This window comes from Aulostomus chinensis, chromosome 9 (assembly GCF_037954235.1).
Source record: "Aulostomus chinensis isolate RoL2024-O1b breed Wild chromosome 9, RoL_Achi_v1.0, whole genome shotgun sequence".
Classification (NCBI taxonomy): Eukaryota; Metazoa; Chordata; class Actinopteri; order Syngnathiformes; family Aulostomidae; genus Aulostomus; species Aulostomus chinensis.
Window position 1 is genome coordinate 26,151,387 of NC_141328.1, and position 13,030 is coordinate 26,164,416.

A 13,030-nucleotide genomic window follows, 5' to 3' on the forward strand; every position below is an offset into this window, starting at 1 on the left:
CGCATTACGTTTAACACACGCCTTCTTTAGTGAAGTGTTTAATGAACCACTTTTGACCTTCGATCTTTCCGAAGGAGATATCCTGAAACCATTTAGAGACCTTTGGACTCATAATGAGCCGGAGATTTGCTGCTTCCCCGTAAATCTCAAACACTTCTCCTCACATGGCATCAGCCCTCATGAGCTGACACTCCCAAGTATGGACCTTGATCCCAGTGCCTCCAGGCAGGACGTCAAGGAAACGATCGCCGCCGCGAAGGAAAAACTCCACTTGAACGAAAGGAGCGATGAGAGCTGACAGGTAAAAGAACGAAGCGATCGCCCGGGTTGAGAGTGCAGGTTATTATTTGAGGAAAGTCCTCACATCCGGCTTTGACATGGAGGTGTTTGCTCTTACAGAGAGGAGATTTGTTGACAGCGGAACAAACTAGGAGGTACGTAACGGTTTGAAGTTGGGCGTTTTTTTCTTCACTAAAAATCCACCTTCCTGGATTTGGTTTAAGGAGAATCGGCATCAAAAGACAATTTACATGAATTAAATCCAGTCTGGAAATGAACTGTAAACGGATCGGCACCTCATGCGAGTCAAGCTGATCATCCAAAGAATATCGTTAGGTTTTAAGTCAAAGAAATATTAAAATACCTTAAATAAGAGGACAAATACTCCTGATTTTTTTTTCCCTGGTTAACCTCACTTGGTTTAATCTGCTGCTTGAATCATTGTCAAGTATCATAAACTTCTTCTCTCACAGGTCTGGAGTGACGTAGCCTCTAAGTGATAATAGTTCAACCGAGTTTCCGTTCTCCCTAAAAACAACGAAAAAATAAAAGACAATCCCAGTTGAAAAATGTTGGGAAACACTGGACCCTTCTCTTACTCCCCGAGGTCAGTAAAATCGCTTTCACTCGTCATCAGTGGAATTCATCTGCTCTGTGTTTTGGACACTACACACCTTTTCAAAATAAATGCGTGGTGTGGACTCGGTGGCTGAGTGACGTTTGTCTCCCCGTCTCCGTGCTGGGATGAGGAGAGTTTGTGCAACAGCAGGCCAGCCGCTTGAATTCCTTGGTTTTTATTTCCTCTCAGGGGTTTTCCTCAAGACGAGCTTCCTCAGCTGAGACGAGGTTTCCAACATGATGACCTCAGAGCTTCGTCTCCTCAAAGTACCAGCATGTCCAGACCGAGTGGCAAATCCATTTACAGTACGTTCAGGCAAAATAAACCATCAATAATTATGATGCTGAGGTCAAATTGTTTACCAGCTCAAATTTCTCAGTGCAGAGAAAGGAGTACTCTGAAGTTCTGAACAGGACCCCTGACAACTTTTACTTCAGAGTGGAGGTAAATGAGACTCACAGTTCAAGCCACTGCAGTTCTACCTCTTTGCCCTCGTCACTCACCGCCGCTCACGCTGACCCCGCAGCATCTGCTCACCTGTGAGCTGGACGGCCAGGACGCCAAGAGCGTTGACGACTGCGTGGCCAAACTCAAGAGGCTGGATGTCAAAGGTCGGGTCTGGGCTCAGGAAATGATCTTAGAGGTTCAGGGGAGGAGTCTACGGCTCTGCGAGATCGAGACCAAAGTAAGTAGGTGACAAAGCAGGTAGCAAAAACAAAAACAAACATGACAACACCTGAACTTTACACACGAACAGAAGATGATTGTACCAAAGTCAGGAGTGTGAACGTATCTTGGTGTCCATCAAACTTGCAGGACTTTCTCCTGCTCAGCAGCATTACTTACAGTGTCTAGGTCATGTCTGACTCGTCCTGCAGGGGTGGGAGGGGGTTAAAATCAGTTCCTCCTCACCAGATCTTTATCTTAATTGCACCAACAAGAACTGTCTTGATGAGAAACTAAAGAATTGAGACTTTTGAGGACAAAAATGACAAGAATTATCTGAAGTTTCCATCAATCGATTAAATAAGATGTTCTGTCCAAAACATAAAGCTCAGTCGTTCACAAAAGAACTGGCAGGACTTTTGGACTGCTTGAATATGAGCTTTATTAATGTGGCTGGAAAAAATCCTGGAGGAGAGACTTTGAAGGTCTCTGCAGATTTAAAATGTCATCGTGGACACAGCAGCATTTCATCTCCTGACAATTCTTTATTTCCCTGTTCTGATGAGATCTGCAGCTTCAGTTTTGTAAAGCTCCTCGCTCCAGTTCTTTTGATTTCTTTTTCAAAGAGTGTGCTCTCCTATGGGCTTTCATTAATCTTTGCTCTGTTTGTGGTGACACCAAAGGAGGAGCTGGAGCTTCTGCCTTTGTCTTGCGTCCAGCAGACCCGAGCTGTGTTGGACAGCTGCGCCTACAACTCTCTGCTGACTGTATCCCTGAAGGACCGCAGCAGGCGCTTCCCTCAGGTCTTCTTGTTCCAGTGTGAAGAGACTGGGGTGAGTCACATTTTACCAGACACCTCGGTGACCTTTTGACCTTAACCATGACCTGAAAGGCTGCAGAGAAATCACGTTCAAGCGCAATTTACGTAATTTAGCATCCAGCGTCAAGTAATTCCAAGTATATTCTGTCCTGACTGCAGCTGCTGTTGCTGTGAGTTTGATGTGCTGGTGTGTTTTCATCAGGCAGCGACGATAAAGAGTGATCTGGATAAGATCATCCAAAAAGGAGGTGAGACTGTGGAACCACGCAGAGACAGACCAGAACCGAGACCAGAACCGAGAACAGAACCGAGACCAGAAGTCCGTTCAGATATCAGGTAGGAACAGAAATCACATTCAGACTAAGAGGAGGTGATCTGAGTTGACTGGTGTGTGTGTGTGTGTGTGTGTGTGTGTGTGTGTGTGTGTGTGTGTTGATGTTTTCAGGGGAAACCTTGAGAGCATCATAGGGAGACATGCCTTAGCAAGTTTCCGTCAGGCCGGACCTCGTGTTGAGCAGCCAGACAGAACCCCGCCACCTCCGGACATCCTGGCTCCACAGTGGGGGAACAGAGAGCGAGGTAAAGGAAAATAACTTTCTACTTTGGAGATGAATCTAAAACAGACTTGACCATTTGACATGTCCTCAAAAACAGTTTGTGAGTTTATTATCTGCTAATAAAGCTCAATCATTTCGCTTGTTTCCAATCAGAAATGTTGCCTTCCCTTCCTCGCTTCCACGCCCCCCCAGATGAAGCGCCACACTACCCCGATGAGTTCCAGAGTTACCCGGACGTCCCTGCTTCGCCTGAGCAGACGGACATGGACAGGAACACGGTCTGTGTGCTCCAGGAAAACACACCATGTTCAAACACTCAAGAAAAGAAAACTGTTAATGTGTTTTTTTTATTTGCTTGTATCTTTTTCCACAGGACATTTTAAACCACGTTATTGCTGATATGGAGACCTTTATGAACAAGCTATCTGCTGCAGCAAATGGACCTCCACCTGAGGAGGGCAAGAAGAGCAAAAAGAAAAATGTGTTAAAGAAGAAAAAATCCAAGAAAAATGGTATAATCGTCCTCCTTTTTGCTTTGATCTTGTGTGATTGCTGGAGAGCGACAGGCACAAACATGCTGATGTCTGATGTCTTGTGTCTGCAGCTTCACCAGCAGCCACTCTGCCTCCTCCAGAGGAATATGTCTCCTGTCTTCAGAAAATCAAATACGGCTTCAATCTGCTGGTAAGTACGAGTTAACAGTCTCCACGTGTTTCATGTTGACCAGAGGCTTTCAGAAAGTGATTGTCAATGCTCGATTCCCTCCCAGGGCCAGCTGGACGGGGCGCTAACGTCCCCCAGCGCTCCTGACTACGTCCACATCTTCTTCTCCTTTGTAGGCATGGTGAGCTCATGACTCATCTGAATTACTGTGTCTCCACCACAACGCTGTGCGTTTGTGTTTGGGACAGTCAGTCATTCCTGTATTTTTGGACAGATGGTGCCTCACTACCCTGCAGACGTGCCCTCCACCGTGCTCTCCCCCCTGCTGTCAGACGCCGCCGTGCAGCTGCTCAGTGGTGTCGTCAGCTCAGAGGAGGATGAATTCTGGAGGTCTCTCGGAGACGCCTGGAACATCTCCAGGTAGGATGACCTTTGAATCCTCAAACACTCCAGGTGTTTTTACAACTGTTACCTGCAGGTATGTAGAACCCTACGGAGCTGCTGCACCCTTGCTGGGTGTGGTGCACCTGATAGGTAACGAAAGGTCAGAGTTCACGCTGCATGTATGATGTTGGACACGTCATGGCTTGGTGCTTGGTTTGAGTTTTACAATGCTAAACTTGCTAACATTGGCAGTAGTGGAAACACTGAAGGATAAATATGGAATATTAATATATTAATGAGCTCACGCGCAGCAGTGTCTTCATCTCGTCAGGAGCAAAAACCGACAGAAGCACATCAAGTTGTTTTAACACGGTTCCGGTCCTCCTGTTACCTCCTAGATCCAGATGGACGTACGAGGACGTCCCCCCTTACATCCCAGAGTTCTACGATGGCTGGCAGCCACCTTCTCGATCTCACGTGTCCTCCACCCTCGTCCCTTACCAGAACGGTCCGATGAGCAGGAGCAACAGCCAGCGCTTCCAAGCTGGACGGCCCAACACACAAATGAACGGGAGTCAGGACTACGCGCCCAGAGGGATGCTGCAGTCAGAGGTCAAAGCACTTTTGAATGTGGAGCCCAAGTGTTCCGTCCTTTCATTTGTAAGTTCACAAGCAACGCCTCACAACTCCCGAGTCTCATTTGTTGTCTTTTCTCGAATTATCTTTTGCAGCCCGTGAGCAGACCGCCACCACGGTGAGCATCGTTAAACTTCAGTGACTATGGCGCCATCGTAAGTGTCTGTGCTTCATTCGGGTGTCTCTGTTGTTTCAGCCCCAGCGAGCTGCCCCTGTACATGCGCGTCATTTACGACTTCATGGCCAGGAACAACCGAGAGCTCAGTGTCATGAAAGGCGAGGTGGTGGAGGTGAGACGACACGTCAGAGATCCATCCATCCATCCATCATCTTCCGCTTATTCCTACATTAAGGGTCGCGGGGGGGCTGGAGCCTATCCCAGCGGCAACGGGCGAGAGGCGGGGTTCACCCTGGACAGGTCGCCAGTCGATCGCAGGGCCAACATACAGAGACGGACAACCATTCACACTCACATTCATACCTACGGTCAATTTAGAGTAACAATCAGCCTCGATGTCAGAGATCGTTCCGTTCATTTCAGGAAATGTGTTCAAACGGCACACGAACAAACACTGGCGTTCCCAAGGTTTGATTTGTGTTCCCTGACCAGAAATGGGGCCCAGGGGCCAAATTTGGCCTGCCAGATGTGACAAATAAATAAAAATAATAGGTCTAAAAGTAAAATTACATCAAGTAACTGCAACATATATCACTGCTCATGCTTCCTGGTACAAGAGAAGAATAAACGAGGCTCCAGAGCCGTTAGTTCACTAAGTTTGGAAGGTCCCATTTTAAACTAAAGCCTTTTCAGCACTGCAGTACAAGACCCTGGGAGTAGGAAAACACAGTAATGTCATGACGTACGTTCAAGGGCTTTTTCATGCCAAGCAAATTATAGTGTAGGTCAGGGGTTTCAAAAGAGGGGAGCTGGGACCCCTGCGGGAGTCACGAGATGGAGTCCACATACAAAGAAAGATATTTAAAATTAGCAAAGGCCTTTAATTGTTCCTTCAGGTAAAATAATACTACGAATACTTCAATAAAAAAATAGCAGCTCACAAAATGTCGTATTCTACACCTACATGACGTCTGTGTACTGCAAGTTGCAATGAATCAATTTTTCCAAGTGTTGTCAAGGTCCCATGCCAACCTTTCATAAAGAGAATCTGCTGATACGATGACTTTACGTTCCATTCATCGTTCTTCAGCTGCTGGTTCTCTTTCGTTGCCTGGGGGCCTGAGCTCCCACCATCTTCTCAGTCTGATCTTTGACACGTTGGCTTCTCTGGTCAGGTGGTTCAGAAATCCAAGCAGTGGTCGCTTGTGCGCAACTCCCAGGCAGAAGAAGGCAACGTTCCTCAGAATGTTCTGGAGTCGATGGAAGATCCGGTGAGCTTCGCCGTTGCCCTGCCGATGGGTTTACTCGGCAGGTCTAACAGGAGACATCTTTTTCTCCTCAGCCCTCCTCACAGCGACAAACGCACGGCTCGCCGACTCTGGACATGACCTCCAAACCCGCAGAGGTCAGAGCGTGGCTGGAGTCCAAACGCTTCTCCAAAATGTGAGTCGTCTGTCAGTTGTGCAGTGAAAAGTGTTGTGCACGGCGTGATGTTGTGTGTCCCCCCCCCCCTCCCCCGACAGCACCGTCACCAGCCTCGGCGTGCTGAGCGGTAAACTGCTTCTGAACATGACCAAGGAAGAGATCAGGACTGTGTGTCCAGAGGAAGGAGGCAAAGTCTTCTACCAGCTGCAGGCCGTCAAGTCAGCCATCGCTGTGAGTCCCGTCCCACAAACGGTCCACCACTCAAATGCAACACACCACTAACATCTGGAACTTTCTCCTGCAGCTGGCCAGTGAACCGTCAGGCCGCTACTGACCCGCTAGCGCCACGCCAGAGATCCACGTCTGGACGCCAGCCGGATTGTTCCTCGTCACACATGATCTAGTGGGGACTTCCATCAAGAGCCAAACTGCCTCGTCACTCAATTTGAACCTTTTTTTGATGATCAAAGAAGTTTTCAGGAGCAGCACGACTGATTTAGTTCAGTTTAAGTTCAGAAACTAAGTACAAGTTATTTCAATTAGGTGGTCTTTTCTTTGCTGCGACTAGAAGTTTATTTTAAATCAATGCCAGCTACTTTGGCAGCAAGAGTTTTGTTTTCTGATGCATTAACTTATAGTTCTATTTCAATTCCACGATGTAACATATTAATGAAATAAAGTCCCACACTGAGAGAAACAACTGCTACAAGACTGATTTTAATTTGTCAAAAATCAAGTTACAAACATGAGATGAATTAAGTGCTAGAAACAAATTAAAGCGTCTGCTTGTATTCACATCATCAGTACAAACTTGGCTCTCTTGTACAAATCTGACCAAACTAAAAATTGGTTTTGCAGTTGCTTTGTGAATGTCAGTACTTCTACAACGAATGTTACAGGAAAGGCCACAGTAGAACCTCTGACGTGAATATCCACTGCTGGATGAGAGTTTTAGAACACAACCATTTCTCTTTTACTAAAGTTAAGCAGTTTTGTTACCAAGCTCAAATGCTGAGAGGGTTGATGGGGAAACTGCAGCAGGAAAACGAAAACATTTGATGAAAAATGCCATTGTCAGAGTTATAAAAATGAAAATTTTCAGGCACAGAATGAATCCTTGATCTGATGATTGACACAAACTACCTGTCCTACTATTGTGGTTAGAAGTACAGAACAGATGATCATATCGAGACTTTACGCCGCTTCCTCTCCACTGTGAAGAGGAGACTTGGAGCTGCAGGTTCAAAAAAAATTTTTTTAAAAAAATAAAATCAGGAAACAAGGCTGAGGTGTCCTAAAACCTCCCACCAGTCGTGTACAAGCGTTTCATTCGTTACCGTTCTGCTACTCAAGACATCTACAAGGCCTTCTTCTTCATTCTTTCTTGTGTCCCCACTTGGCCATCTTGTTGTTGACGGGCGTCTTTATGAACCTGTCAGACTTCATGTAGGCAGCGATCCTCTCCAGAGCCTGATGATGATGATTTGATCATTAGAGTGGTGGCACCGGCACAGAAGCATCTCCTCAAACTCACAACCTACTCCTGGACATCACACAATCACCCTGACCCCGGCGTGACGGACGAGTCCGGGATGTCTCCCGAGCTCTCACCTCAAAATGATCCAACAGATCTTTGAGGTTCCTGAAGTCGTCCAGGCAGCTGGGATGAAACATCCGGTGTTGGTCCAACAACTCGTACATGATGAAGTCCACAAAAGTGATCTTTGGACAGAAAACTTCTATTTAGTAAACGCGTTCGAATGGTAATGAGAATGTGTTTTTTACAACAGTATTTCTCTACAACTATGTGTTTATAAAATAACTTCTCCTTTTTTTTATTTTGGATTTCCTTCTCTGCAGGACAGGAGGAACTTGTGGACTAAGATCCTGTAGTCGGGCCGAACCCCACGGTCCGGCTGCTGGCACCAACTGCTACTAGAAAGACTAGCGGCAGCACAGTGAACCTTTGAGTGAAGGGTTGTAATCTGATGGAGCGCTTACACGCTGTATTACGGTACTAGAACCATTAGTGCTCTGTTTGAGGTGTTCAGATGTGAGAGCGTCAGGTTGAGTGCAACACTTTTGTAACCGGTTTGTTCTGTGTTAAGAGAAGCAAGCCTGGCGTTAGAAACGCAACCCTTTATTCTCCACACACGTTGCACCACTGAGGTGCGTTCAAAACAAGTAATTATGATTTGGACTCGCACTCGCTCCAGCGGCAGGGGACACGCCGCTGATCCTCCCGAGTAAGAGGCTGATCACCGCTGACACGAAGTAAAGAGGCAGGCAGATATTTCAACCTGCTGCCGTCATCAACTTGAGTAATGATGCTTCATTTTCAGCTGCAAAGAGACTTATTTTGTTCTTCAGTTTGAAATGATTTAAACGCACAGTGACCATCTACTCATGGAGGAAAGTGGGCGGTGCTCGCCGCTCAAGTGTGACCTGATCCTGGGGACTGATGGGGCTGAAAATGAACACCTCAGTAGTTGTGTGCAACTTCCATTTAGAGTCTAGAGACAGGAGCTCCCTGATCCTAGAGCAGGTGGGGGAGGTTCAGTGAACAGGAGTCACAGAAAACGATATTCGCCATCACAACAACATGAAAACACAGTGAGCGGCTGTCATTCAGCTCCAGACATGTTAAACAGCCTTGTTTTGGGATGTCTACCAGCATCCTGAGGACCTGCTGTCCTTGAGATTTTTGTGAGTCTGAAGTTCCGTCTGACAGCCGGTCGGTGAGTGCGTCTGGGATCGAGTCATGAATTCTATTCTAATGTGGGAACTTATCAAAACTGAAGAGTGAACAAAAGGGAAGAGGGGGTTCCTTGCTTCGCCCTTTGTCTCTCACTGCCAGTTTGATCCATTTTGGAAGAGTTTCCAGTTTAGTGCTCAGACGAGCTCAGAGAACACCTGAGGATATTAAACACGGCAGGTGACACAGTGAGGTGGAAGTACCTTGTCACCAGCAAACCACTTCTTGTCTCCCAAGAAACTGGAGAACTGCTTGAGAATGGAGGGCAGACTGTCCAGGTACCCCTGCTTCATGTTGTCCTGTCGTCACAGGGAAGGGGGGGGGGGCTGTTAGCCAGGATTCACAATCGTTTCGTCTGAACATTCACTCGCTACTCACGAAGTCGCCGTAGCATAGCAGGACGAAGCCGTTCCTTAAGTCCATGGCCTGGTTCTCCAACATGTCCACACGGACCTTCTCTTCCTCCGTCTCTCCACCTGTGACCGAGCGTATCAGGACACTTGAGAGGAAGTCATGACGGCAAGACTCAAAGGTTCTAGGGAGACCACAGCTGGTCGTTGCCACTGACAGGCTCAGCTTGTTATTATAAATGTCTTTAGAGCTCAAGGAGCCCCGCAGAGACGGACTGAAGTCCCGAGGGAGGTGAGACGAGGGAAATAGTCCTCATGTTTACATTTAGCAGGGTGAAAACAAAGGACCTACCAACTGCAGGGTCAATGTTGGGGGTCACGGACATAAAACAAGTACAGAATATTTACTTGTTCAATAAACACCTGAGCCTCCTTGTCACTTACACAAATTGTGCTTGCGAGCGATGTGTCTCATGATGGCGTTGCTCTGCACTATCTTCTTGTCTTTGTCTTCCAAGTACGGCAGCTACGGTGAAACATGGTAACCGCGTTAGTGTCCCCCTGGCCCCGCCTCAGTCACACCAGCACTCCCCAGTCACGCATACTCACGTTGGGGAAGTCCATTCCGAGTTTGTGTTTCTCATCAAACCAGCAGCTCTTATCGTAGTTGGGGGCTGTGAGAAGAGGAGTGAAGACGCGGGCGTGACGTGTGTGAACAGGAGAAGTGGTTCAACAAACAAGCGACTAAACCTGAACTGCTGGGGTCGGCGCAACCCTGGACGGTTTACCGGCATCAACACATTTTCAGAGGCAAAAAGGAGAATTGCCGTGAGAGGAAACTGACGCCCGAGTCAAAGCACGAGCTTGAATGTAGTTCATCAACTTAAATCAGGTTTACAGAGTCCAGGTGAAAACCAGTAGAGCAGTTCTGAAGCTAAAGGGCCGACCCTGCAGGTGAGAGGTGGCTGTGGAAGAACTGGAACCTAAGAACCGTATTTCATGTATTAAAGTAAATATCATGAAGCCGATGTTTCAGTAGCTTTGACGGTCATGGTGTTGATGGGCGTTTTACCTTCACCGCAGACGTAGAACTTGTCCTCGTACTTGGTGCCGGTGTACTCCAGCAGCAGGCGGATGGGCTGGGCCAGCTGCAGCACAACAACAGCTCAGGTGAAGACGCAAGAGCTCAAGCACGACCGGAGGCGTCCCCTATAATTCCTCCGGCCGTTTCAGAGAATTTCTATCTTATATAACAAGAAATATTATACACAGAGGCAAAGGGAATACGACGAAACATCTGACTTATGACATCGCAGCGTTTTCTTTGGGCATCAAAGCACATTTACAACCTTGGAGGCACACAGGTTCAACGTGCGGTTTACGCTTTTCCAGACTAACGATTCCACGAGCCAGAATGAGGAGCGTCTGCTCCGGGATTCCCAGGTCGAACGTCCGCGTCGATTCCTTGCTGCTCGGTCAGCCCAAAAGTCCGACTTAGCCAAGTTTTAGTTGCTTCTGTCTCAGCATTTCAGTCTCAGCTTAGTCAGTTTTAAACGACAAAACTCCAGTTCCAGTCCATGAAAACTGACCCTGAATTCTTTGCGTGGAGCCTCCATGTCGCTTCATGATTCTAAGCAAAAATGTTGCAGTCTTCATTTGACGGAAATGCGTTTAAGTTGGATGAAGGGAATTTTTTTACTCCGCGCAAACATCAGGTCCTCCTTCCACATTAGCTTCATTAGCTTCAGTTTGTTCGCGTTAACGAGAACATTTTGAGCACGTGCCAGCGGAGCCGACCACCGGCTCCCCCCCCCCCCCTCGTTACATAACGTTCTACCGACTCTACTCGTTACACGCAGACTAAAAATGCGACGCCGTCGGTGTTCTTTTTTTTGTTAACGGGTCCCGTTGGAGCTTCAGCACCGGCGGCCGTTACCGGAGCAGCTCGTTCTTGCCTCGCCGGCGGTAGAACTCACCCCGCGGATGTCCCAGTAGGCCAGCTTCATGGTCATTTCTTTCTTTTGGAATCGCTCCCTTTCAAGCGAACACGTCGGCGGGGACCCGGACTGGAGCGGAGGTCTGGACTCTTAAGCAGCCTGGCGGCGACGGAGCGGAACGAAGGGGGGGGGGGAGGAGGAGGATGGGGAGGGGAGAACCGCGGTGAACCGGGCGGGTCACCCCTCAACCTGCTCTTTGTTCCGTTTACAGCCTCGGTTACTATCACGGCCGTTTAAACAGCTTTACTGCTTTATCTCCTCCATTAAGTCGGTATAACGGCACAGCGCGTGCATACGGTTCTTACTAAGAGGCCGGTGCCTTTGATAACCGTATCGCCTCCCCCCCCGCCGTTCCCCTGTTAGAAGCGTTTTTAGTGATGACGTCACACCATCTGTAGATTTTGAAAATCTTTCAAGACAAATGTTTTAAATTCAGGGGTTCTAAATGGATAAAAGTTTAATTATATATATATATTACTTAAATATCATAAATCGGGATGGTGTCCACCGGAGTGATGAGAACTGAATGAGTCCCTCTGAATGAGAGTGCACGTGTTGCCTGAGGTAGTCATGTTAGTGTTTATGATGGTTAATTTATTCTCTACAGCCCTTGATTCTGCCCCTGATTTCCTTTCACAACTAAATGAATTTATTGTTGGAGAGACAACATCGAAGTCACGCAAGAAGGCGGAGTCTAACTGTCTCGTAAGTGACCTCTGATCTGGTTCCTCGGGGACTCTGTCCGGTTTTACAGGTTTGGGATTAACTCTGGTTCTTCAGTTGAAAACACACGCCTACACAGAACAGACATGCATCATTTCAATTGAAAGCTGAAAACTAAACATCTGCAACGCGCCCGTAGAATGAATTGTGCTCATTGGCCCCCAATCTGGACGAGGAGGCGGACCGCCGCAGACGCACGCTCACTTTGAGCGAAGAACCTCTGATGCGGCCATGAAATTCCTGGTCGGGACTTCCTGCTGCAGGGCGAGGGGCTGACTTCGAACACGTCGCCTCACAATGCAGGCTTTGTGTCGCCGTCTTCTCTCGGCCACACACACAATTCCACTCAACCGTTAATCACACATGGAAGCCCTTTGTGTTTCTACTGCGTTGTGTGAAAAAAAAAAAGAAAGAACAGATGCTTAATAATAAACTAAAAGGGAGGCGAGAACCTCCCCGGGTTTTTTCTCAGACGCGCGTCAGTCATAGAGTAGAGACGAGCCGCCTCCAGGACCCCAACTGAAGACAGGGCTTTAAAAAATATGTTTTATTCATGACTTTGGCAGCGGTTGCTTCGGGAGCGAAGGGGACATGCATCATTTACCGCACGGCAACTGTAAACCTAAGTTCAGACAGTGGAGCAAAGCCACACACCAGGAGGAGTGACATGTAGTGACGTGCCTTCATGCAACTTTACTGTAAAACAAAACAGCAGGAATATCACAAAGGGCAGCTGCGGGAATGGTTGATAGCATAACCAGTAGCAGGAATACTGACGATGTGCCAGTCACACAGCGTGAGGTACTGTCAGAGAAACATCCTAACAGAGTTTCTAATGTTCCTTCCAAGATTGCACCGGAGAGATGATGGTGAGCTGTCAGGAGAGGAAGAGAGGACTTGGCAAGGATCTTCACAACCCGACACCATCACTCTCTCCAGCATGAGTCAGTTAGTCTTTTATTATTTGCGGGTTCTCTTGCAAATCTTAATTAAACTCGAGTACAAATTCAACTCAAAGGCTCCGCGGATGAGGTTTTT

At 47.6% G+C, this 13,030-nt stretch overlaps 2 protein-coding genes across 4 annotated transcripts; one reads left to right on the forward strand and one right to left on the reverse strand.

Moving 5' to 3' along the window:
- Positions 1-27: 27 nt before the first annotated feature.
- On the forward strand, positions 28-6,819 carry eps8l3b (EPS8 signaling adaptor L3b). Of its 2 annotated transcripts, XM_086214610.1 has the most exons (21): positions 28-301; positions 400-434; positions 753-886; positions 1,088-1,203; positions 1,278-1,342; positions 1,425-1,583; positions 2,248-2,397; positions 2,587-2,720; positions 2,830-2,963; positions 3,095-3,219; positions 3,315-3,453; positions 3,546-3,625; positions 3,711-3,785; positions 3,879-4,024; positions 4,387-4,600; positions 4,720-4,742; positions 4,821-4,914; positions 5,918-6,013; positions 6,085-6,185; positions 6,266-6,398; positions 6,472-6,819. In XM_086214610.1, the coding sequence occupies exons 3-21, from the start codon at positions 849-851 to the stop codon at positions 6,499-6,501; spliced, it is 2,052 nt and encodes a 683-aa protein (XP_086070736.1). In that variant the 5' UTR covers positions 28-301; positions 400-434; positions 753-848; the 3' UTR covers positions 6,502-6,819. The 2 variants fall into 2 exon arrangements, with proteins under 2 accessions (XP_086070736.1, XP_086070737.1); XM_086214611.1 differs by lacking the exons at positions 28-301; positions 400-434 and having other exon boundaries at positions 697-886.
- Positions 6,820-6,868: 49 nt separating this feature from the next.
- On the reverse strand, positions 6,869-11,576 carry LOC147256523 (glutathione S-transferase Mu 4-like). Of its 2 annotated transcripts, XM_086214614.1 has the most exons (9): positions 11,249-11,576; positions 10,345-10,420; positions 9,882-9,946; positions 9,717-9,798; positions 9,301-9,398; positions 9,126-9,221; positions 7,779-7,889; positions 7,505-7,637; positions 6,869-7,401 (listed from the first exon to the last, which is right to left on the reverse strand). In XM_086214614.1, exons 1-8 carry the CDS (start codon positions 11,282-11,284, stop codon positions 7,542-7,544), a joined length of 660 nt encoding a protein of 219 aa, XP_086070740.1. In that variant the 5' UTR covers positions 11,285-11,576; the 3' UTR covers positions 6,869-7,401; positions 7,505-7,541. The 2 variants fall into 2 exon arrangements, with proteins under 2 accessions (XP_086070740.1, XP_086070739.1); XM_086214613.1 differs by having other exon boundaries at positions 6,869-7,637; positions 11,249-11,574.
- Between the last annotated feature and the right edge of the window lie 1,454 nt (positions 11,577-13,030).